Consider the following 25,819-nt stretch of genomic DNA (forward strand, 5'->3'; position numbering starts at 1 on the left):
CGATATGGGCCTCAAACCCTGTAGGAGTCCAAAGCAGGTACCAGCGATCTTTTTGGTATGCTCCTGGAACCCAGGAGTGGAGTCGAAGCAGATCCCTAGGTTCTCATCCAGGGGATATTCATCAATAGTCATAATCTATGAATAATCCCCGCCCATGTGCGGGATCCCGGAGCATATAGAAAATACATATATATACATATATATGCATATGTGAAAACCTATACATGCAGCCTAAAATATTTCCAAAATGGCAAAGATGCTGCAATTACATAGGTGTGCATAGTAGCACCTATACTCTCCCAACTCCCAAAGAGAGCAGTCAACATTTGTCATACAACAATGCTTTATTGCCATAGAAAAGCCTGTAATTGCAGGCATTTGCCCGTAGGCTGCAGCAGAGTATAAAGAAACAAAGAAGGTGCACACCTTGCCTTTAAGGCATTAGAATAGGGGTACCGTGCCTTTAAGACCTGTAGGCGATCCCCTGCTCCCAAGATGCACCACAGGTGGCAGTTTGGTCAGTTCTTTTTTCCGGCTCCTTCTGAGAGGATCCTGGAGCTTGAGCTCTTCAGTTTTTTCACTAAAACTGATTTTGAAGAGAATTTATCAGAAAATCCAACGTTTTCTGGTTTCTAAAGCCTTCTACTGCTGGTTTTGTGGTCTTCCATCAATTTTATCAAGTCAGAATGCAGCCTTATTCAGGTAGTGTCCTTCCTGTGATGAGAAAATGGCACTGGCAGATCCACACTCTGTGTGTATTGTCTACCACCTCACACAATCCTGACAAGTGCCATCATTGCCAGAAGTTCTCCAGGCGGACCCTGCGCGACAGGGAACGCATTAAACTGCATGCTCTGCTGGAAAAAGACCAGAGTCATCAGGTGGGTGGCCATCGAGGCCCCAGGACATCATCTTCCAGCAAGCAACGTCAAAAGCGGCGACGTTCCACCTCTCCTGACCCTAGGAAGAAAAAGGGAACAAGAGATTCACCGTCTACGTCTAAGTCGCCGTCGAAGAGGCCCAGACACTTCAGGAACACCATCTTGACGCCGAGAGTCGCCGCTGCATGCATGCATGCATGTATGTCTGCGTCGAGGCACCACACTTCAGGCTCGAAGGCTGTGGTTGCTGAGAGACTTAAGTCGACATTGAGGCTTGCATCGACGTCGAGACACACTCCGCCACCCTCGAGGGGGTCAGCGTCGAGAGTAACGACGGCTAACATCTCGCCGCCGGAGGGCGTGCCGTCTAGGTCCCATCACATGACGTCAAGAAGAACGTTGACACGATGGCAAGGAGGTTCGCCGTCCACACGACGTCGTGAAAGATCGTTGTCGACTCAACGTCATGGCAGATCACCGTCGAGACTACGCCGTAGCAGATCGACGTCTAGGTCTCCTCATCTCTGCAGGCAATCGACGTCCAGGACATCGACACCTCATTCGAACGCCGCTGGTGACCCAGATCTCATCTCCGTCGAAGCACTCGACGTCGAGAGAAGAGGTCATCGGGATTGCGGAGTCCCCACGACAGTCAGATCCCGGGTCCAGATCATGATTGGGAGACCGGTCATCGTCTTCAGGATTGCACATTGTGGGGATCTCTCCAGAAGCATCCCCCAAACCTGCGGAGGGGAGGGCCCGTAGTCTGTCACCTCGCCGTCCGCAAGGTGCTGTCAGGTAGCCGCAGTAGTCCGGACTCTGATTACTCCTGCTCGTACTCTCGTCCGGGCCCAATCCTCGGACAAGCACTCCGGCTGGACCCTCGAAGTCTCCCCCTAGGAGACCAAGGGTGCCTTCCAGGCCAAGATCGCCCTCTTCGCGTCGGTCTAGGTCCAGGGGTTGTCACAGCCGTCATCATGACAGGCCCCATAAGAGGAGGCGCACAAGATCACCTACATGGTCTTCCTCTACGAGATCTACGGTCCGGGACTACTCTCCGACCTTCTCCTCAACTCCTCCATCATGGGTGTCACCCATTGATGACATCTCGACCTTCACAGATGTTCTGGGTAGGGGTGCAAAGAAACTCAACATCACTTTGCATACCCCGGTGGTTCCCACATCTGTCAATGTTGACACTTTGCATCACCGAACAGCTCCTAGACCGCTGCTACCACTGGTGCCTGGATTCTTGGAACCGGCGATGTCCACCTTCCTCACTCCTGTGACGGTGGGTTCCGTGCCATTCAGAATCGCCAAAAAGTACAAGGCTCCAGCAGAGGATCCCTTGTTTCTCAGGGCTGACCCACCAGCGGACTCTGTCTCTGTGGCCGCAGCCATGAAGTTCCACTCCGCTTCCACCTCATCTGTGCCTCCTGACAAGGATAGCCAGCAGATGGACTCATATGGGAGGAAGATGTGCAACACTTCAGCGTCATCAATGAAGGTTGCGAGTGCCTCTCCCCTTCTCGGGAGATACGACAGATCTCTTTGGGACTCCCTTACACGTATTACCGAGAAGCTTCCCAAAGAAGACAGGCAGGATTTCACTGAAATTCAACAGGAAGGAGGGCTCGTAGCCAATCCGGTAATAAGTGCTGCAGCGGACGCTTCAGATCTCGCCGCTCATGGCTACTCCCATGGAGCCTCACAGGCCTCAAGCCTGATACCCAGAAGATAATTCTGAACCTCCCATTTAATGGATCATCTCTGTTTGGGGCTCACGCTGATGACGAGATGACCAAAATGAAGGCTGAGATGGACACTGTCAAGGCGGTTGGGCTGGAGAAGCGCAAGGATTTCAAGAAACGTTTCCGTCAGGGCGACAAATGTTAGTTTCATCAGAGGGTTCAAACCCCTCAATGGTCCTCCCAGAACCAAGTAAGATCCCAATTCCAACAAAGACTTCCTGGGAGAGGTAGAGGCAACAACAACAGACAGCAGTCTACCTCCAAGCAGCCTCCCAAGCCTTAAGTCGTTGCTTCCTCTGCAACTTTTCGCCACTTCGGTGTGAGGGAGTGTAACTTGTCACCTGGAAGAGTGGAAAGCCATAACAAGAGACAAATGGGTGCTGAATATTGTGCATCATGGTTACTTGCTGAGGTTCAAGTCTCCTCCTCCGCAAATTCCCCACAAGTCAAGCGCCTTCCTCGAATCCAAAGTCAACTTTTTGAAAGACAAAGTATCTACCCTTCTCGCAAAGAAGGCCATAGAGGAGGTTCCTCCCATACGAAGAAATCGAGGAATATACTCCCGCTACTTTCTAGTCCAAAAGCGGGGAGTAGCCAAAGAGTACAGACCTATCCTGGACCTGCGCCTGCTGAACAGGTTTATCAGAAAGGAGAAATTTTGTATGCTAGCCCTGCACCCGATCTTTCCGCACCTTCACCAGGGAGACTGGATGTGTGCCAACAACCTGCAGGACGCTTGCTTTCATATACCTGTCTCAGTAAAGCTTCGCAAATTCCTCCGATTTCAGATAGCCCGTCACCACTACCAGTATCTAGTGCTTCCGTTCGGCTTCAAATCCGCCCCACGGACATTCTCCAAGTGCATGGCGGTGGTGGCTGCCTTCCGCAGGCGGAAGATCTTAGTCTATCCCCACCTAGGCTCCTAAAAAGCTCCACACCCGTTCTGCTTCAGATCCATCTCTCCTACTGTCTCAACCTGATGCATTCTTTGGGGTTGCAAGTCAACTACAAGATGTCGGTCCTCAACCCCACCTAACGAATACATTATCTGGGCGTTTCCTTGGACTCCGCAGAGGCAAGCGTGTGTCCTTCGGAGGAGAGGTTGTCAATAATGCTTCTGAAGTGCTGCACCCTGCTCGACACCCAAAGTCCTATAGCCAGACAAGTGTCGTCACTACTGGGATCGATGGCCTCGTGATTCTACATTGTGCCCAATGCACGCCTTCACATGAGGCCTCTGCAGCAGGCACTCGAGGACCAGTGGTCTCAGAGGTCAGGCCACTGGGAAGATCGTGTCTCTTCAGCTATCATATCAACTTCTTGGAGCTACGGGCTGTCTATCTGGTGCTCAAGTCCCTGTACCCCTCTCTGCACTCCAGCCGCATTCAAGTTCAGACAGACAACACAACAACGATGTTCTATCTGAACAAACAAGGAGGCAACAGGTCACGAGTTCTGTCTCTGGAAGCTCAATCCATTTGGCAGTGGCTTCTGGCGAGAGGTCTCCATCGTTGCAGTTCACCTTCCAGGAATCCTGAATGCTCGGGCGGATGGCCTAAGCAGAGATTTCGTAGAAGCGCACAACTGGGTGCTCAACGAAAAGGTCGTGCAGGAGGTGTTTCGACAATGGAGCGTACCAGGCATAGATCTGTTTGCAGACGCAGCAAACGCGAAATGCCCCGTCTTCGCGTCCAGATTCTCCCAGCAGGGATCACAGGGGAATGCACTTTTGATCAGCTGTTCTCCGGCATTGCTGTACGCTTTTCATCCACTGCCTCTGATCCCTGCAGTGATACAGAAATTTTACAGGACCAACACCAGGATGATCTTGATAGCGCCGGAGTTGCCATGCCAGTGGTGGTACCCAGATCTCCTCTAGCTGTCAGAGGTTCCTCACCGGAGGCTGCCCTGCCGCCCAGACTTGCTGACCAAGGACAAGGGGAGGGGATGTTTCTCTCCAATCTCCCTTCCCTTCGATTGACGGCATGGCTCCTGAGGTCATACAGTATGGCCACCTAGACCTCTCGGCTGACTGTATGGACATCCTGAGAGAAGCGAAGAGGCCCCCCACCAGAAAGTCCTATGCTTTCAAGTGGAAGAGATTTTACATTTGGTGTATGGACAAAGCTCTTGATCAGATTCAAGGTTAGGAGCAGGTGATTCTCCCATACTTATTGCATTTGGCAAGGTCAGGCCTCAAGTACCCCTCCATCAGGGTTCACTTAGCGGCAATAACAGACTATAGGAAGCAATGTTCCCTGTAATTATTTTCCTCTGTGTGCGGCAGAGTAAGGTCTCTGTGCGCTTTAGCCAAGGCTATGTGCGCCAAGAACCTGACCGCGCTTGTAGACCAGGGCTTTGAGTGGGATGAAAATACTCGGGGATATTTCAAAGGGGGGTAACCAGTGCAATTAATTGTGTGGCTTCAAAGCAGTTAAGCTAAAAATGAGTGCATCATATAGTGTGCCACCCTACTGATATTTTGCTGCTTCTGTCATTGCCTCCCCTCACTCATCCCTTGGATGCGATTGCATCAGAGAAGCCAGCGCGTGAACAGCGTTCTGAATGGGCTCCGATCTCACCCCAGAGAGGCCAAAGAGTGAATGTGTGGCTCCATTTGCTCCAGTTATCGAGCTCCCGGTAAAATAAGTGGGGGGATGCCATCCACCCGTATGGTACCCCAACTCGAGCCCTGGCCAAGACAATTGGCTTTATCAATAGTTATTTTTTTAATCAAGTTGTATATAATAATGAAAATGCTTCCGCTCTTGTGGTTGGGGTTGTGGCTTAATGCTTGAGCTGTCGATTTTGGAGATGGGTTTTTAGTCTCAGGTCAGCCTAAAATCCTGTGATTCTGGGCAAATCAATTAATTTCCCCATGCATACAAAAAAATATATAATAATAAATCATGTAAAGAGCTGCAATACTTTTTCGGTTGAGTTCGCACTATATAAAAACTTGCTGCATTTCTTTTCTCCATGTTGTGTGGTGCAAACAAGACCCAAAACCCCTTCATAAATGTACTCCTAAGTATCTCAATACTTTTTCACTTGAGGGCTTACTAGCATAAAAAATTATGTGCGAGACCAGGAGCACAGCGCAAGTGATTTCTCCCTGCATGCATAATTTACCTAAACTTGAATAATATAACATTTTGAAAACTTTTGTGAATTTTGCACAATGTTGGATGAAAAAACTTCAGACATTTTGGCTGGTCTCAATAAAGTTTCACCCTGGACTACTTTTGTTACATTGTTACATTTTTGATAACTGCTGCATCGTCTTTCAAAATAATTACTAGAATTACTTACTGTAGCGTTACTGCTCCATGCATCTCCTCAAAACAGCTGCGGTACCGGGGCCCCTCAGCCCCTCTCTCCCCGATGATAACAGGAATACTTTACAAATGCCCTCAATCAGCCCACAGCCTCTCTCTGTTCAGAAAAGACACGCATTAAGTCCAAAAGCATGACGTGTGCTTTACACGTCATGCTTTTGGACTTTCTGCATTTCATTTCTAAATAGACCCCGGCTGGGTGCTGATTGCGGGCCGTTGTGAAAGTTTGCTGTTAATTGCAGCACTGTCATGTGCTGCAATTAACAGGAATATTTTCACAATGGACCACAATCGGCACCCAGCTGCGCTCTATTTAGAAAAGAAATGCAGCAAACCAGTAAATTGCCGTTTTTCGCCGCTCGCGTTGTGAAAGCGGGCGGCGGCCAGAACGTGTGCGCGCTTCACAAGAGGCACTGCGCGCTCAGTGTCTTAAAGGTGGGCGGGCGCCCAGCCGCGCGGGTTAGAGGGAACACTGATAGGAAGTCTCCTTCTCAGACCTCATTCTTCCTCATGCCTGTGGTCAAAGATTTCTTGGAGGGGCTTAAAGTGTTTCCACCAGTGAGGTCCCCCTCCTCCCTGGGAGCTTAACATCGTACTTACAAAGTTGATGGGTGCTACTTTCGAGCCTATTCATAAGGCATCTTTGCAGCACTTGACCTGGAAAGCTGCCTTTTTGGTAGCCATCACCTCCGCCCGCAGGGTGAGCGAGATCCAGGCCCTGTGGTGCAAGGAACCTTACACAGTGTTTCATGCCAATAGTGGTGCTGAGAACACCTCCAGGCTTCCTGCCCAAGGTGGTCTCGGATTTCCATATCAATCAGATCATCACTCTGCCTACTTTCTTCCCTCAACCAACCACTCACCCGGAGAGGTCTTTACACTCTCTAGATCTCTGGAGGGTTTTGAAATTTTACCTTGCTAAAACTCTTCCACTTAGGAAGTCTGACTGGCTCTTTGTTAATTATGTTACAACTAATACTGGTCTGTCAGCTTCAAAAAGGTCTATCTCGAGATGGATCGTCTCCTGTATAGCTGTCTTACCAATTAGCTAACACCGCTTTACAGGGCAAACCTCGTGCACATTCTACTAGAGGGAAAGCTTCTAAAACAGCTCTCCTTCGCAACATTCCAATATCTGAGATTTGTAAGGCGGCTACATGGCGTTCAGTACATACCTTTACCCGACATTACTGCCTAGATTCAGATACACAGGCCGATGCCAAAGTGGGACAGGCCTCTTTAAGGAATTTGTTTGCATAACTGCATTGTGTTGTTGATTCATGTTTTTGCTGTATACTTGATTGCTTGTCCCGAGACTTTGGGTATGGGGTTTGCTAATCTATTCATAGATTATGACTATTGAGGAGTATCCCCTGGATGAGAAGTATTAGTTACTTATCTGTAATCCTAGTTCTCATCAAGGGGTATATTCATCAAGGTCATAAGTGAACCACCTACCTCCCCGGACGAGCATTACTGCAAAGTTGTGGTATGTTACTTACGGATTTACTCAGGTGTTTATGCACCTCCAAAAAGAACTGACCTAACTGCCACCTGTGGTGCATCATGGGAGCAGGGGGTCGCCTACAGGTCTTAAAGGCACAGTACCCCTACTCTAATGCCTTAAAGGCAAGGTGTCAGCTTTCTTTGTTTCTTTATACTCTGCTGCAGCCTACCGGCAAATGCCTGCAATTACAGGTTTTTCTATGGTAAAGCATTGTTGTATGACAAATGTTTACTGCTCTCTTTCTTCCTTAGGGGTTGCGAGAGTATAGGTGCTACTATGCAAACCTATGTAATTTCAGCATCTTTGCCATTTTGGAAATATTTGAGGCTGCATGTATGTTTTTACATATGCATATGTGTATATATATGTATTTTCTATCTGATCCGGGATCCCGCATATGGGCGGGGATTATTCATAGATTATGACTGAGTATACCCCTGGATGAGAACTAGGATTACAGGTAAGTAACTAATCCTTCTTTACCACCGGCTTAGGGGTGGGGTCGCTGCCTAAGGACGCCGGCCACCACTGTGTACTTCAGAGCCCCTTGTCGTTCCCCATCAACAGCACTTCTGACTTGCTGGCATTAAGTTGAAGGCAGTTGGTGGTCATCCTGCGTACTTCCGCCTCTAGCCCGTTCTGGAACTGCGTGGCGCCCTGAGAATGGTCATCAGAGAGGCTCACCACCAGCTGCGTGTCATCTGCATAGGAAACCATGGTCAGGCCAAGGGTTGGGCGTAGAGGTTAAACAGAACAGGGCTCAATGCCGAGCCCTGGGGAACCCCCTCCCCTGCTTGATGGAATGGGCGAGAGAGAGGAAGGGGGGGGGGGGCAGAGACCTGGAAAGCTCTGTTGGACAGAAAGGAATGGAACCAATCCAGTGCCAGACCGACCACCCCCGCCTCATCTAGGCAAGGCAGGAGGATCTGATGGGAGACCATGTCAAACGTAGCACTGAGGTCGAGCAGTATCAGAACCGCAGTTTGTCCCTCATCCAGAATGTTCCACAAATGTTCCCTCACCGCTAAAAGCGCGGTCTAGGTACTGTTACCGGGACGGAAACCATTCTGGGAGCGGTCTAAGGTACCGCTGTTCAAAAAGCCCGAAAGGATGCTATTGGTGTGGGTCTCAGCAATTTTGGCGACCCAAGGCAAAAGAGATATCAGTCGAAAATTTTACGGCTTAGTAGGGTCCAGTGAGGGGTTTTTCAGCAAGGAGACCACCCTTGCTTGCTTCCATGACGAAGTCACCACCGCCGTGGTGGAAGAAGAATTGATCTGACATAAGGGCACGAGAAGTATCGGTAAGCAGTCTCTGAATTGGGCAGGCCTCATAGGATTCAGAGGGGTAACCTGATTTGACCTTCATGCTCAATGTAAGAAGAGCGTCCTGGGAGATGGGAGGTATTGCTGCCAAGGTAGCAGTAGGTGGAGATGCTGATGGAGCCTCGAGGTCCATGGGGCTAATGGGAAAAATTTATAGATGTCTTCCACCTTCTGAATGAAGAAGGTGGCTAGATCCTCACATTGCTGCTAGGACGTGATCGTCGAAGTGGGGGGGGGGGGGATCTTTCCTGTTTTTAAAGTCAGTGAGTATTTTAAAAATTCTTTTCACAGGGTTTTTGCTGGACTTAATCTCATTAGTGAGGTAGGCTGCTCGTGCCAGATGTATGGCCTTGTGGGATTGTTTAATTTAGTCTTGGTACAATTTTTTCGCCCCAAGGTCGTATTTCTTTCTCCAGACCCGTTCTAGCTTTTTGCATGTGCTACGCAAGGTGGCTATAAAGTCATTGTACCAGGGGTTGGAGCTCGAACAGCGACCTTTGGACCATTTAGCAGGGATGAGAATATCTAAGGTCTGTAATATCCAATCGCAGAGTGCTTAATACGATTGCTCTGGGTCAGTGTCTAGGATAGGGGGACGGGTTGCCAGGGAGGCAAGTAAGCCCTCTAGCTTGACTTTATGCTAGCAACGTCTGAAGGTGGCCTTAAGGTCAGCTCTGGGCACTGGCTCGGAAAGCGGGAGGCAGATGGAGACTAGGAGGTGATATGACCAGCAAACTGGGCTTGGTGAGTTGACCGTAAGAGAGGAAATGTTAGAAAAAACAGTGTCCAGTAAATCCCCGGCAGTGTGGGTAGGGCCCACCACCAGCTGTCTTAGTTGACAAGCAGCAAAGTCGGCAAGCAAGCTGCTGATTTCCAGGTCGCAGGAACAGTCGAAGTGTAGGTTTAGGTCCCCAATGAGACTACAATTTGCGGCTGTCAACGCCAGGGAACTTACGGCCTCAATAATGGCTAATTTAAATTCCGAGATCGGTCCTGGGGGCGGTAGACTAATAGACCGGTGATAGAAGAGTGTGCACTAAAGGAGATTACAAAGCGGGTGCATTCGCACCTGGCTACATCCTCCTTAACAAATGTACAGTGGAACTGGGACTTACAGATGACCGCAATGCCCCCGCCTCTAATCTCCCTGTTAAGAGTCAGGATACTGAATCCCGGGGGGAGTGCAAGGCCTGGTTCAGCCACTGTGGAATCAGTTAGCCAAGATTTGGTTATAAAAAACACGTCGGGAGATTCATCTTATATAAGGTCATGAATCTCCATGTAGTGTTTTACCAAGGAGCGAACATTAAGGTGTAAGATTTTCAAAGTGGGTCTGGGTTGGACAGGGGGCAGTAAGGGGCAGGAGTGTAAGCCACACTTGCAACAACAAAGATCTTTCTACTGCATCTCCCAGGCGCGAGCCGCATGGGCTTATCCGCTGGCCGATGGACAACAGAAGCTCCCTGGGATAGATTGACACCCCTGATTTGAAACCGCCAGCATGTCTGGCGATGTCCAGGGCAGACGGGCTTGCCTTTAGAGTGCCTTCGGTGCGCTGTTGCTGCACACGTCCACTCCGCTCCCGTGCCCTGGCGAGCCTAAATAGTGTGTACTGGAGCAGGGGGGTGTAAATACTAGACCACCTCCCCTGGCAAAATGGCGGCGTTTAGACGGCGACCTGAAGTGGATGAGAGAACCACACCGACTGGGTCTGAGCAGTACTCCCTCCACAACAATCAGCCCTAATGGCTGTGGTGGACCGGGGAGGTGCAGAGTCCACACAGCACGCCGTCACAACAGGTAGGCACAATGGTTAAGAACGATAGAGTAAAAAACAGTGTTGGTGCAGTGATTTCTAATACCATTAAAAAGTGCACATCAGAACACGTACATTTTTTAAAGTAATTTGTACATTAAGGAAGCCTTAAAGTAGTTTTAGCATATAAGCAGTGCACGAAGCATACAGGGCGGTCCGCTTCTACCGACCACTGCAGGCAATACATTTACAGTTTATTTGTGCAAAATGACTAACCTTTGGCTGTGGCTTTTGTGCAAACTATTGGTAAGGACATCAGGTTACTGGGGCTGAGACGGTGCTAAGTTTAAAAAAACGCATGTATGGATTGTGGAAGTGATAGAGGGGCGGCGAAAAGGAGCTGAGAGAAGTCGCCATAGGAAGAAACGAAGTGCACAAAGGAGGGGTGGGCAAAGCTGAAGCAAGTCCCAATTGGGAGGGGGTGGGGAGCCTGCGAACGAAAATATACTGAAGAGCACAGATGCATGTAATCCGGCCGGTCGCAGCTGCAGAGTGGGATGTTGGAAATGTCAGTGAAAGCCTTTGCTTTTCATGCCAACTTGAATACACAATAAATGTGACTAAAGTAGAACAAGATTTACAGACCTATTCATTTATTTGTAAAGCGCCCGAATCACCCCAACCGGGGTATCTCCGCGCTGTGACTGCCAGTGCCAACCAAAGGGAATGAATCAGAACAGCTTTCTGAAAACCAGGACATTTGTGCATTGACGCAAGTGGATAGGAAGTTGGTTCCAATAAAGTGGGGCATGGTGGGAGAAAGCTTTACCACCCATGCGGGCTAGTTTGAAGCGTGGGATAAGGAGAGCTTTAGAACCGGACCTAAGGGTCTAGATGGTATATATCTGACCAACTTATCTGTCAGATAACTGGGGCTCATGTTGTTCACTATACAACAGATCTTAAATGTAATTCTCTTTCGCATCAGAAGCCAGTGTAGTTTTTTTGAGCAAAGGGAGAGAGGCAGTCTGGAAGAGGCATTAGTCCCCAAGCGGGCCGCCGTGTTCTGGACTACTTGCAATTTGTTTAGGGTGGTTTCCTTTGCTGAAATCAGCAAAGCATTGCAGTAGTCCAGGCATCTTAGAATCAAGATTTTCCATGTGGAGAGTGGCAGAAGGGGAAAGACCCTTCGAAGGAGGCAAAGTGTATGATAGCAGGCCCTGGCAGTAATGGTAGAGTGCTCCTCCAGAGTTCTTTTATGATCTATCCACACTCCTAGGTTCTTCACCACCAGTCTAGGGGATTGGGCAGATCCTAGTTCCTCTGGCCACCAACTGGGGGACCATCTCACTGCAGCTACTCCGAACAGCATTATTTCAGATTTTTCTGCGTTAAGCTGCAGGAAGTTTTCCCTCATTGAAAGCGCAATGACTTTCATACTCTCCGAAAAGGTGGTCTGAATATTGGGGTTGGATTTATCAAAGGAGAGAAGAAGTTGGCTGTCATCGGCATAGGAGATTGGAATAACGCCTAATTTCCTCAGTAGCCCAGCCAAGGGGGTAACATAGATGTTAACTAACATAGGGCTCAAACAGGAGCCCTGAGGTACCCCCTTGGTGACTCTTGTGGTCTGTGAGCGAAAAGTGCCCAGATTGATGGTCTGGGCTTTATCAGTCAGGAAATTGGCCATCCATTTTAAGGCATTCCCTTGGATGACTATGTCCCTAAGTAGGATCTGGTGGGAGATGGTATTGAATGCTGCAGACAGGTCAAGCAAAAAGAACAATTGATGGACAGAATGCAGAACAATGTCATACATTCACCCCAGTACAGAGATCTGGGCCTAAATCCATAGTTTTTTTTGCTCACCATGCCATTCCAGTTTGGACCCAGCCATATGCAAATCAGTCATGACCCTGCGCCCAATGGGAACAGTCGAGCCCGAACTGCCAGGCCAGGTCCTCCCTGGACGAGAAACAAGCATCCTAGGACCGGTTTCAGGCTTTCAGCCTTCATTAGCCAAGATAGCTTGACTCCAGCGGCACCGAAAGCACCGGACCTACGTCTGGGCATACCCGTCCCACTCGGGGTGACAATGCAAAAAGAACAATTGATGGGACAGAATGCAGAACAATGTCATACATTCACCCCAGTGCCAAGAGTGTTGCCTGGTCATTGTCCACTAGCATTCGGATGTTATCAGTAACTGCCACCAATGCTGACTCAGTACTATATCTGGGTTGAAATCCCTATTGTGAATGATTTAGACGATTCGAGGATTCGACAAACTCAGACAAGTGGTTTTTTTGCTTCACCAGAAGTTTGCTATGTAGAGGGAGCATGGAGATAGGGCGATAGTTAGAAACATCTTCCAGGGGAGCTTTCGGGTTTTTCCTGATAGGGATGATCTGTGTTGCTTTCCACTCAAGAGGAAGACTGCCTTCTTTCAAGGAACTATTAAGAATGAAACAGATGGGAGCAGCAAGTGTCTTAGATAGCAGAGTGGTGGTCTTAGCAGGGATAAGGTCAAGTGGAGACCCTGATTTAACTACTTTTAGTAGATTCAACCTCCTTCGGTTTGAGAGCCAGGAAGTTCTCCAGTGTTAATGCATCAGGAGTGATCGGGGAGAATCTATTTTGGTGCCTGTCTGAGAGCTGTTAGCCGAAGTAATATTATTGTAGATTATTTCTATTCTCTGAGTGAGACGATTTGCAATGTTGTCGCACAGGATTTGGGAAGGGGCCTCTTTGGTGTTGCACGCCCTAGGGTTAGTGAACAACTTTAAAACCTAATATATTGTGTTCGTGGGGAGTTCTCTGATAGTTCAAGTTGCAGTGTGTTATGCGTTTTCCAAGCGCATTTCAGGTTTTTGTGGTATTGTGCCAGTGCCTACTTGAATCTTACTTCATCTTGCAAGTTTACAGAAAGGGAACACTCAGAAGGATACTGTAACTAAGGTCTGGGCAAGAGAATGTATTAGCTCAAGCTAGACAGCCTAAAAGGAAATAAAGCCAGCAAATGGAAAGCAAGAAAACGTGAGTTACAAAGCCAATGCCAAGCAACGAGCGCAATACATTCCTAAGTCAACTTTCTGAATGCCCCTAAGATGTCTTTAGCAACTAAAAACTGTAACTGACTCAGATCAGTGAATACTTTAGAATTCTGCATCACTTCTCATGTTAATTATGAAGCTCCCTTTGTTGGTATTTCACCTAGGGTCGTCATTACTAAATATTTTGCGGAATAAATATTCTTTGTTCTCCAGGATGTGTATTTTTTTTAATTGAAAATACATGAGTAACTAACAAAAAAGAAAGACCAAGCGCATACAAGAATATGAAATAAAACAAGTTGACTATCACATCTGACCAAAAGCCACAGCCGAAAATGAAATTAATACTTGGGAACACATCTATACAGGGGAAAATTAAAAAGGAAAGATAACCATTTTAATATAAAGAAAAAATGGAATGAACTTAATCAGGATAAAAGGCAGAAGGCGCATCATATTAATACCAAAGAGAGCAGAAAGGTTTACATCTCCATATCCAAATAAGACATAACTGCGCCCCAAATTTGCTGCCCCAATTTCCTTTTCCGCCTGCCTAACAGAGCATATAGGCTATACTCCATATTGAACATAGCAAGGAACCTTGCCCTCCAGGCATCAAATGAAGGAGCATCCTTTTGTAACCAACAAGAGGCTATACACAGCCTAACCACAGCTGTGGCTACAAAAATCAAATAAACAATACTGGGTACTGTATCCACAGCTGCGCCCATCTCTACCCCCAACAGAATCTGCATAGGTGATAAGTGTATAGCTACTCCCAAAATTGCAGTTAAAAACTTGTCCACCTGCTCGAATAACCTACTTACTTGCCCACATGTATAAAAAACATGTACCACATCAGCAGCTGGAGTCCCACATCGAAAGCATTTTCCCTCCTGATCCCAACCCCATTTAGCGATTTTTATCTGGTGTCAGATAGAAAATAGTCTTGTAATGTTGGGCAGATAAATTCGCCGACATAAATAGTCATCTAGCTAGCTCGATGGAAGTCTCCAGCTGTATACTGTGACAGCCCAATCTATTCTTCCATTTATGAGACTGTGCTTTCAGGTCATTAGACATTGTATCAAGCATGAGAGTATAGAGTGTGCCAATTCGTGCCGCCTTTGTTTGCTTCAATAAGGGGGTTAGGTTGAATATTCCAGCAGGCTTTCAACAAATAATCCCTGATTTGTAAGTATTTAAAGAAATCCGCCCGGGAGAGCTGATATTGCACCCTGAGCTGATCAAATGATTTTAGCCCACCTTCCGTAAATAAGTCACCAACCAGGGTGACTCCTTTAGCATGCCAGTTATATACAACCCGATCCCAGAATACACTAGGAAAGAAAATTGAAGCTGTTAGTGGGGTATACCAGGAAACTTTTTCTACCAAATATATCTTCTTAATGGCTTTCCACACTTTATATGCTGCTATAAAAATCTTAAATCTTGTGCGCTTATAATAGCTCCACTCCATATTCAGAAACAGACTTTTCTTTACTTCAGTACCTAGCAGCATATAGTATATGGAAGGAGATTCAGCTATATCTATTGGCCCCACCCCAGTGAGCAATATATTCAAATGCTGAAGCATACATGAATAGTAGTACAAGTAAAGTCAGGGACAGCCCACCCACCTACGGCCCTAGGTAGGACCATATACCGCATTGCTCTGCGCGCTTTTCCATGTGCCCATATAAATCTCATACACGGGGACTAATTGTGCAGGATTAGCTCGCGGTATTTCCAAAGGTACACATCTAAAAAAAATACAGTATTTTTGGTAGGATCATCATTTTTAAGACATTACATCTACCTACCAGCGATAAATGTAAACATTCGCATTGGTCCAATTGACTGCAGACCCTCGTCATCCGCTTCCCCCAGTTAGACTCGACCAGTTCAGATGCAGAGGCCCTTATCCGCACCCCCAGATAAGTTACCTCTTGTGAAACCCTTTGGTCCATGTATGTGCCAACATTGACACATAAAATTTGTGTTTTGGCTGTATTTAACTTATAGCCCGATACTGCCCCGTACTCTACTGAAAGTTGTTCTATCTCCTGCATTGCTACTGCTAATTTGGGTGATACCACGGCAACGTCATCCGCATATGCGAAGACGCGATATTGTTGCTGCTGTAGAGTTACAGATTGGATCAGAGGGCTATTTTCAATCATCTTTAAAAACGGATCAGTATATAATGAAAATAATAATGGGGAACAGGGACACCCCTGTCTAGTTCCCCGCCAGATAGCCACTGCTTTTGATTCGCGCCCCATAGTGCATATCCTGGCAACTGGTTGATGATATAACGTCTGCAAAGCTGTAATAAACTGCGGCCCAAACCCCCGACGTCTCATCACAGCCCATGGAAAAAAAAACATGAAACTCGATCAAAAGCCTTCTCGGCATCTAATAACATAAGGCTGAGTGCTTCGCCAGTACCATTAGCATAGTCAAATAAACCTATTACCCTATTAACATGATTCGTTGTTCCCCGATTAGGAATAAATCCATGCTGTCGCGTTGACACCAGTGGAGGAATCACTGCCGCCAGCCTGGCGGACGACATTTTTTAATACATTTTGCCAGCCGTGTTCAACAAGGATATAGGACGGTATGATGCTGGGAGATCGGCAGGTTTATCTTTTTTTTTTTTTTAACACCACAATGCTAGCCTCATCCCATGACTTAGGAGAGGTGCCTCTCTGAGCTCGTCTAAATGTGGCTAACATATCCTCCTGTAAAACGCCGAAGAAGCTTTTATAAATCTCCAACGGAAGTTTATCAGGCCCTGCCGCCTTTCCAGCTGCTAGCCCATTTATAGCCTGCTCCAACTCACAAATCGTAATAGGGGCCTCCAATCTCGCTGCTTTCTCCTCCCCCAAATCCTTCTTACAGTATCGCTGTAAAAGTCTTTCACCTTTTTGACTGTCGTACTGTTCTCCGGCATATGTTTCGTAAAAATCCTTAAATACATCTAATATGGCAGTCTCATTCTCAACACAGCGCCCACTGGAGTTCACAATAGTATTAATTCTTTGGGCGGCTTCCTTGGATCTAAGTTTTTGGGCCAGGCACCTGCCACTTGCCTCCCCATACTCATAATTCAACTGCCGCTTGGTGAAGTTTTTTTTTGGCAGCCTCTTGGCTCCAATGGAGATTTATTTTTGCCTTGCACCCGGCCACTTCTGTTGTAAGATCGCCAATATCTATGCCAGCATGTATACCCTGCACGAACATTTCTTCGGCCGATATAAGGCCCTGATATAATTCCTGTAGTTTCAGCCCCTGCTGTTTTTAAGTACACAGCTCAAAACTGAGGGCCTCCCCCCTAAAAGCAGCTTTAAACGCGTCCCACACATAACCAGTCTCAGTGCTCCCCTATTAATACAAAAAAACGCAATGATCCAATCCTTCATATATGCAAGGAATTTTTTATCCAAAAGCAAAGTCCGATCAAAAGAAAACCCCCTAGGTTTAGTTGCTACACCAATGCCGGATATAGTTAGAACAACCGGACCGTGATCAGATGTAACCCTTGGATAGACCTGAATACACGCACCATGCAACAGATGCTGCGGGACAAAAAAATAATCAAGCCTCCCCAGCTTTTGGTGAGGACCGGAAAAAAGTGTATCCAGGGTCAGTACCCCTAAGTGAGGCTCATGAGTCAACCAAACCAGGTGCGGAAATCAGTGCCTTAAACATTTTTGGTTTCCTACCAGTGTACCTATAACTGTTATTGCCCAATGAATTCGGCAGCAAATTTATGTTTAAATCGCCACATACGATTACAGGAGTTGGCCAAGCCGCCAACTCTACATTGAGAGATTCTAAAATTGCTGCCTCATCTAAATTTGAACCGTATATAGAACACAAAGTAAATGTGAACGTCCCTACAACACACTCTGCTATTACCCATCTCCCGAGTCCATCCGTCAATATCCTGCCGGTATTAACAATGTTTTTTTGCCAGAATTGCAACACCCCTAGATGTACAAGCTTGCTTTGTACAAGCATTATATACATTAATACATTATACCCCAGCTCTGTTAACAGTTTCCGCTTAGCCCATACTATATGCGTCTCCTGAAGACACATGACATTACAGCGAAGCATCTGAAGCTCACTTGCAAACCCGCAGCCTTTTATTAAGAAGATTCAGTCCCCTGACATTCAGTGTGCCCAATCCTTAACCGCCATCAATCGCTACAATACCGCCATGGCGAAAAAACCTGCGCCTAACATACCAAACTTTCATACAATAAACAAAAATGTACTCCTGTATTTTATTTTTTTCCCCTGCCCCCAACCCCCCCCACCCTCAACACCCCAGCCCCCCATCCCCTCCCCCCCCCCCCCCCCCCCCACACAACACCCAAACCGGGGTGTAAGGACCATATCCTCAGTGATGTGAGTACACTTCTTCCCCCCCCCCCCCGGCCCTCAACCAGACCACCACCCATCAACAGACACCACAAAATCTCTTCAAGTACGGCACGATCCTCTTCCGGTGTTACCTTTTGACAGAAACATAATGTATACAATCAAGTATGAGGTCAAAGCATTACATTTACAGTTATAGACCTTCCTGACTAATGACCAAATATTACCTTCATATTATGCTCATGTTTAAACTGGTACTATACCAGAAGAGGAAGAAGAAAGAGAAAAAAGAAATGAACAGCAAAAAAAAAACCTGAAAACTGAGTGTTTACAGAGTAAGAAAGCGGGTACAATATATTATTGACTGCCCAATGTCTTCAGAAAGTCTTGTGTAAGAATCTCTGATCTAAAATACCGTATTTGTTCTTTATAAATCACTTTTAACTTAGCAGGGTTAAGGAGAAATGCCTGACCACCTTTGGCTTGGAAAGATGAAATTAACTGCCTCAATTGCCACCTTTGTTGCACAGTGGATGGACAAAAATCGGGCGTACAAAGAATTCGCACCCCTAATGTGTAATGAATTTGGTGAGAGATAGTGTGGCCTGGCAATCGGTGGCAACCTCCAAGCCCCTGAAAAATGGAACAAAAGAGGCATCTGTCAGGTGTAAGGAAGCAAAGGAGGAGTGGGTGTTGGAGCAACGGACAATCTTCAGGTGTGCAGAGGTGGGGCACGAATGAAATGCAAAAACAGCAGGTGGGGAAACTATGGATGAGCGGAGTGTGAGGAGGAGAGAGCAAGAGTGTGTGGGATTTGAGGGTGGAGGGCGAATATTTTAAGTGGAAGAGGCACACGAGGGAGAGAGCTAGGAAACACACTGTGGAGGGGATAAGAAAAGGGTAGTGCCCTAGATTTGACCCGTGGAAAGATGTAAGACATACATCCAAACGGATGGTAAAATAAAAACTAATGGTAAGCAATGGCCAACTGTAATTTGTTGGTATGATTCCTCAAACCAGACACCAAAAGCGGTCTGTAGGTGAGACCCAAAACAAAAGTTTTCTATGGGTGCAAGTATGGCTTTTTTTCTTTTACATGTTAAAAGGTTATACTGACATTACATAAAAGCAGTCCCCTGTTGTATAACGGGAGTCCTAAAAATGTACAAATAGGAAGGCTAATCTGTTCCTAATTTGTGTAATAAATTCGCTCAGATTTTGGTTGGAAATAATTAGCCATTGTGGTTTTGGATATTGCTAAAGCCTTTGGTAGACTTTGAAGGGAGTATTTATATGCTTCCCTGAAGTCTGCGGGATTTGGAGAGTTTTACATTAAAATGATCAGCGGTTGTGTAGGAACCCATCCCCAGCTAATAACTAATCAAAAAATTGATTTGGTGGTCATGAGAATATTATAGGAATATGGTGGACTATGAGCGAAGACCATATTGAACTTTACACTTGACTATATGTTTATAGTCCGTTAAAAAAAAAGGAAATTGCTAAAGAAATCTGAATGAGACAGTGATTTGTACATTTTTTAATTTATTGGTGAGTAGGGCTGAAACTACCATGATGCCAATTTTCTTTTGGGAAGTCCATAATGCTGACATTGAAGCTTTTCTTATCAATGAGTCGATGGATTTGAGTTTCACCCAGACACCCTGTCTAGAAGCTAAAGTATTTCAAACAAATAACCAATACAGATCCGTAATTTTCATCCTTTTACAATTGATAAAATGAGCACAAACTTTATTGGGTAATCTGTATAAAAATGTTTTATGTATGTTACTTTGACGAAAGTGCTGTATAAACATGACATGCAGCACAGATTTGACAAATGTTTCAAATGAGAATGTTTAAATAAGTGGTATGTGTACATTGTACGTTGAGAATTTAATTCAATGTGTAAAGTGGGTGAAGGGGGCAATAGAGCCAGACTACACCTCTAATGTGCTATATAAAAAAATGGCAGTTTCTAGCAAATGCACATTTCTTTAACGAGAGTTGCAGAAAATCATGCTGTCTAAGACCATTAGCTACCTCTTTGTGGATGCTTCTTAATGTACAATCACACGATTAAATCATTAAGCCTAGTATTTTAATGTCTGACAAATTTTTCAAGTTTTTGAATGGATAAAATTCAGTTAAATATTCTTAATTTTGTTCAATATTCTTTTTGATTAAAGAATGCCAAATGAGTGCTATGCATTATTTTACTTGAGACCTTTTTTGTTAGCTAATTGGTAGTATTAAAATGTCTGGTTTTGTTTTGCAGCGGAGTTTGCCACATACCTGAATTTTTGTCGCTCGTTAAGATTTGATGATAAACCAGACTATTCGTACCTCAGACAGCTGTTCCGGAATCTGTTTCATCGACAAGGTTTCTCTTACGACTATGTGTTTGATTGGAACATGCTGAAGTTTGTAAGTACCTTAAATATTATGCTCACATAAGTAAATGGGCCCATGGTATGTGTAGTGAATTTAGCTAAATACTACTCATTGAAATATCATGCATTTGTAGGACATGCTTGAATGTAAAAGTTGCTTGAGTGAGTGGTCGTGATCAGATTTCAGCGACTTGTCTTTATATTATATATATCACTGCTCAAATTCCTCCGTTTTGCAAAACAAAGAATTCTCCGCACTCCCGGGGTATATTTCAAAGGTTGCTTTATTCAGACATGACAGACGCCCTCGCGTTTCGGCATTCAGCCTTTCTCGATGTCAGTGACCCTCAGACAACATCATGTTTTTAAACATTCCTCAAGGTAGAGGAAGGACTACTGGCTAGCTGACTATAACCAGCGCCATCTTTGAGTGGTAGATATTCACAATGATGGAATCACCTTACATGCACGATTTATATTTTAAAACATGCCTTCCCCCCTCTTAGCAGAAGTATTATCGAAAAGGTGATTGCACAAAAATTGTGACTACATCACACGTACATTTTTTGTTCTTAATATCGATTAACTTATTTTGCTATTTAACAAAAAATAAGGCCGTGTATCGGCAATTCTCCTTCCCTGCCTATATTCAAGTCTGTTTATCTCAAAAAACAAATCAACCATTTGCTATTTACAACTTCTATACATTTTATCCAATAATTAAGTTCATATTTTATGACTATACTTATCATAAACCTTCAAATCGAATGAATACGTTTCATAATATTATTACAGTTTGAGGGCCATCAAGGTTACTCATGATTTCATTACTTTTTTACATTTGTTTCATGAATTAATCCAAAAGTGAAAAACATATATATACAAAGGTGCAAATTTAGTTTTGAAAGTTTGACTTGTGATAGTTTCCATGTACATATATACATTCCTTCCCACAGATCTACAACACAGTCTAATTACCAAATCTTACAGTCACAGTTTACAGAATGCAGTTTATTCATGTACCAATGTGTACCATCATATCCTCGCCACTGTTCAGACCCCAGGGTGTTTTTGTGTGGAGGTCAATAATATATCTCGACTCTAACCTGCGCAATTTCTTGAGTCTGTCCCCCCCTCTGATGTTATCGGGGACTATATCTAGGCCATAACACAGTAGCTGGTTGCGGTCACTCTTATGCTTTTCTGCAAAATGTCTTGCAACGGGGTATGTTTGATCTACCTTATCAATTGCCCTCATATGCTCAAGTACCCTGATTTTAAGAGGATGTACCGTGCTGCCAATATATTGGAGTCCGCACGGACATACTAAACAGTACACAACGTACGGTGTACTACAAGTAATAAACTTGCTGATTTTTTTCACCCTACCGGTATCTTGAATGGTGTATGAGAGGGCCGGTTTGCTATTACTGCAAGCTTTGCATTTGTGACATGGGAAGAAACCTCTCATGTTCTTTAAGGTGTTAGTTTTGGGAGGTATTTTCTCTAGGTGGCTGCGTACCAGTTGGTCACGAATAGACCTTGATTTTCTAAATGTGACCAAGGGGAAATTCGGGACATCCTCACCAATGACATTATCGGCTTTTAAAATGTGCCAATTTTTTCCCAGCATATATTTCAGATGGTTAGCTTCCGCTGAGTATGGGGTGATTAGTCTGAATTTGCCCGTTTCGGATTTTTTGTCTCTCCTCTCACCTAGCAAGCTCTCCCTAGTCATAGCTTTCACTTTGCACAGTGTTTTATTCAATGAAATGGGATTGTACCCACGAATGGCAAATCTGGCCATACAATCAGTGGCTGCCTCCTCAAAATCACAATCGCGCGTGCAGTTCCTTCTTAATCGTAATAGGTTCCCATAGGGGATACTTTGCACTAGTTTGGGTGGGTGGCTGCTGGTTGCGTGAAGTATCGAATTTCCAGCAGTAGTTTTACGATACAAAGATGTTTCAATCCGACCCCCAATAATCTGTACTCTAAGGTCCAGATAGTCCACGGTACATGGGCTAACGGTTCCTGTAAAATGCAGATTTAGATTGTTGTTATTCAAGCTTGCGATGTAATTGTGGGCAGTTACTTCAGTCCCCTGCCAAATGATAAATAAATCATCGATATATCGATGCCATTTTATCACTCTACCACTTGACATGTCGTCCCTATAGGTTCTGGACACCTGCTCCTCCCACCAGCCAACGAATAAATTCGCATAGCTGGGAGCGAAGCAGGTGCCCATCGCCGTACCAGACACTTGTTTGTAGTATGTAGTTTCAAAAAGGAAAATGTTATTGTTCAAACAAAATTGCAAGAACTCTATTAACATGCAGTTATGTTGAGCATATCTTGTCGAAGCTCAGTAATTAACTGCAAAAGTAAAAAGATCAATGACAGCAGTAAAATAAACAATTCGCTCTCAGCATGTTTAGGTTGGCAAGATTTATTGGGAACCCAATTAGAAACAATCACAATGCAATATACGTGCACACGGAGACCTCAGCAAAGCTCACTGAGTGCCCAATTGGTATAACAGTGCAGAGACATTTTATAGGTATAAGCCCCCACAGGATGGGCATCATAGCATACGTAATCTGGATCAGGCTATGACCTTCTGGACCAATCAGTGAAGTGCACATGTGGTGTGATACCCTTATAAGGCTCGAAGTGTGCCTATACCCTAATGTTACTGCCCACGTGTCATCTACAAGAGCAGATTTATTGGGAACCCAATTAGAAACAATCACAATGCAATATACGTGCACACGGAGACCTCAGCAAATGTAGTTGAGCTTATATAGCGCACAGCTACCCGCAGTGGGTTTCCCGGCGCTTGCTTAGGGAACCCTTCCTGGTATTCCCCTGTGAGATAGCAGGGTATCCACAAGGTGAAAGTCAGGCATCCCGCCGCGAGGGGCCGTTGTGGAGATTAAGCAAGCTATTGCCCAGAGTCGCAGAGTGTGAACCCGTGAGTCGAGGAGGCACCGGGGCGAGAATTATCGAGTCCGTGGAATTTTTAGCCCAAGACCCCGCCGAGGCGGGGAATTGAACCCTGGTCCACGGCCGATCTCAGTTTCCGGGTCTGCTGCCTCTAACCCCTGAGCCACACTTCTCCACAAAGCTCACTGAGTGCCCAATTGGTATAACAGTGCAGAGACATTTTATAGGTATAAGCCCCCACAGGATGGGCATCATAGCATACGTAATCTGGATCAGGCTATGACCTGCTGGACCAATCAGTGAAGTGCACATGTGGTGTGATACCCTTTTAAGGCTCGAAGTGTGCCTATACCCTAATGTTACTGCCCACGTGTCATATACAAGAGCAGATTTGGGTTTTTCCCTAAAGGTGAAATCTGTGTCTCTGGTGTACGTGGACTTGGCACGTAGGCCTGCAGGTCATGTCGACATGATTTACTGAAAATGTGGCGTGTTGCAATAGCGAGCTGGAAGCTGGCAGGTTTGTTTTCGGAAGCCTTGCGTTGCTTGCACGTTGCAGCTGACTGATATACAGAATGGAGCGTGCGACCATTTTGTGGATTTCAGCTTGTCTTTCATTAGTAGTTCAAAGAAGACTATAGGCCTGAAATCATATATATTTGGTATCATGGAAATGTCCGCTTCGTCATCCCCAAATCTGATACCAAATCATATGTTTAATTAGAAGTCATCCATCCTCATCATCATAATCTCCTTTCCCTCATCCTCATCCTCATTCTTATGGGTGTGGTGTGGTGGACCACCTTTCCTGAATATGCAGTTAGCGCAGGAGCTGGAAATTGCTGCACAACAAGATGGGCATATTTTTATCAGGATGCACAGTGTCAAAAGGGCTGCTACCACTATTATAACTGCCTCAAATATCCAAGAGCCCCAGCTGGTGAACCAGTTCATAATATTTTCCCATAATTCTCCTGTGTGTATTCCATGGGCCTCATCCTTGATATCTTTTATCTTTTTTATTGCTTTATTTATATTCCCACTGTTGTCAGGGATGAATACACAGCATTGGCTCTGGGCAAGGGAAGATGCTGGGGAAGATGCCTCGTGAAGGAGGGAACAGACTCCTCCTTCTTTGGCTAGAATGATATCGAGCGCAATCCTGTTTTGAATTACGACAGCCCTCATAGAGGTAAGTTCCTCTGTTATATTTCCCAAGGCATCAGTGGTAGAGTCCGCTAAATCCTCAATCATCCTGGATAACTGATGTATCCTTTCTGAGGTATAGATATTGCCTACCACTGGGATCATTGACCCAATACCTGTTAACATGTGGTCTACCCATGCTGCTGTTCTCTTGGCCCTAACTAGTGTCAACTGTTCCTTTTCCGCTGGCACTAGTTTTGTGAAGTGGGTCATTTGAGGGATAATGGATGCAAGGTAACAACTACCATACCATCCTGGAGGTAGGTAGAAGTATGCCCATGGACCACAGACAAAGAAAAGGCCCCTGTAACCTACCAGACCTGGTGACGGCTCATCACGACTCCTAACTCGAGTTAGTCTGGTTGCGTGGTTACAGTTGCTCGTTCCCATGTAAATCTGGGGAACTGCCTTGGTGGGTAGTATGCCTTTTATCCTGTTTATCCTGTCCTCACAGTCAAATAATCCCTGCTTTCCTTTTGTGAGTTCATCAAAGGTGCACTCAAATGAAACACACTCCTTCCAGTTTTCTCTAGACAGCAGTTCTGAAAGAGTGCATGTTCTTGTTGCTCCCTTTGGCAAGGCTGGTATTCTTTCTGGTGTTACCATTTCATCCTTGAGAATGCAGGAGGGGGCTGACACTTCCCCTACCCTGAACCTTGGTATTCTCAGGTTGCCTGCCTCAATGTCATCCCAGCCCGTTCTGCCCCTCCATTCTTTATTTCGAGAGGTCTTGTCAAATTCTTTTAGCATCTCTAAGTCTCCCTTATTTGGCCGCATATTCATACAAGGGGTCCTCTTAGGTCTGACAGGGGGGCCTGTTGTTCTTCGGCTACCACTATAGCCATTACTACCGCTGGGATCAGTTGTCACTGTTTCGGATGAGGTAATTCCTATCGATACTGACGCAGACATGTTGTGTTGACTTTGTAACATGCCACGCAATAGGACACAGCCTACATATTTGGATACCGGCAGCACATGGTACTTCAAACTATGTGTGGCATCTGTGGGCAGGTGGGTGCAAACATAGCAATCTGATATATTTAAAATTGTCACATACAGTTTCAGCATTTCAATGTACTGATTTCCTTCATATGTATCCCACAATCTTTCTTGATCCCCTTTATTCACATCCACCCCCATATCAGTAATGTTCATTGTTATATTCTGTTCATAGTCTTTAGGGGATTTTGTTGGCTCTGGTCCATCGCTACCTTCCCCCACTCTTCCATTAAGATGTGGTATTTCAAGCTCAGCAGAATACG

The 25,819-nt window shown here is 45.6% G+C and overlaps 1 protein-coding gene across 8 annotated transcripts in view; it reads left to right on the forward strand.

The window, feature by feature from the left end:
• CSNK1D (casein kinase 1 delta) overlaps positions 1-25,819 on the forward strand; it is a 662,772-nt gene that overhangs the window by 134,137 nt on the left and 502,816 nt on the right. For all 8 annotated transcript variants that reach the window (XR_013598728.1, XR_013598729.1, XM_078653754.1 and 5 more), the window contains exon 6: positions 20,285-20,433. Coding sequence is in view for 6 of the 8 variants with exons in the window: in XM_078653754.1 (XP_078509880.1) it covers positions 20,285-20,433 (149 nt within the window). In the remaining 2 variants the exon portion in view is untranslated. The remainder of the gene's footprint in view (positions 1-20,284; positions 20,434-25,819) is intronic.

Source organism: Lissotriton helveticus, chromosome 7 (genome assembly GCF_964261635.1).
Source record: "Lissotriton helveticus chromosome 7, aLisHel1.1, whole genome shotgun sequence".
Lineage (NCBI taxonomy): Eukaryota > Metazoa > Chordata > Amphibia > Caudata > Salamandridae > Lissotriton > Lissotriton helveticus.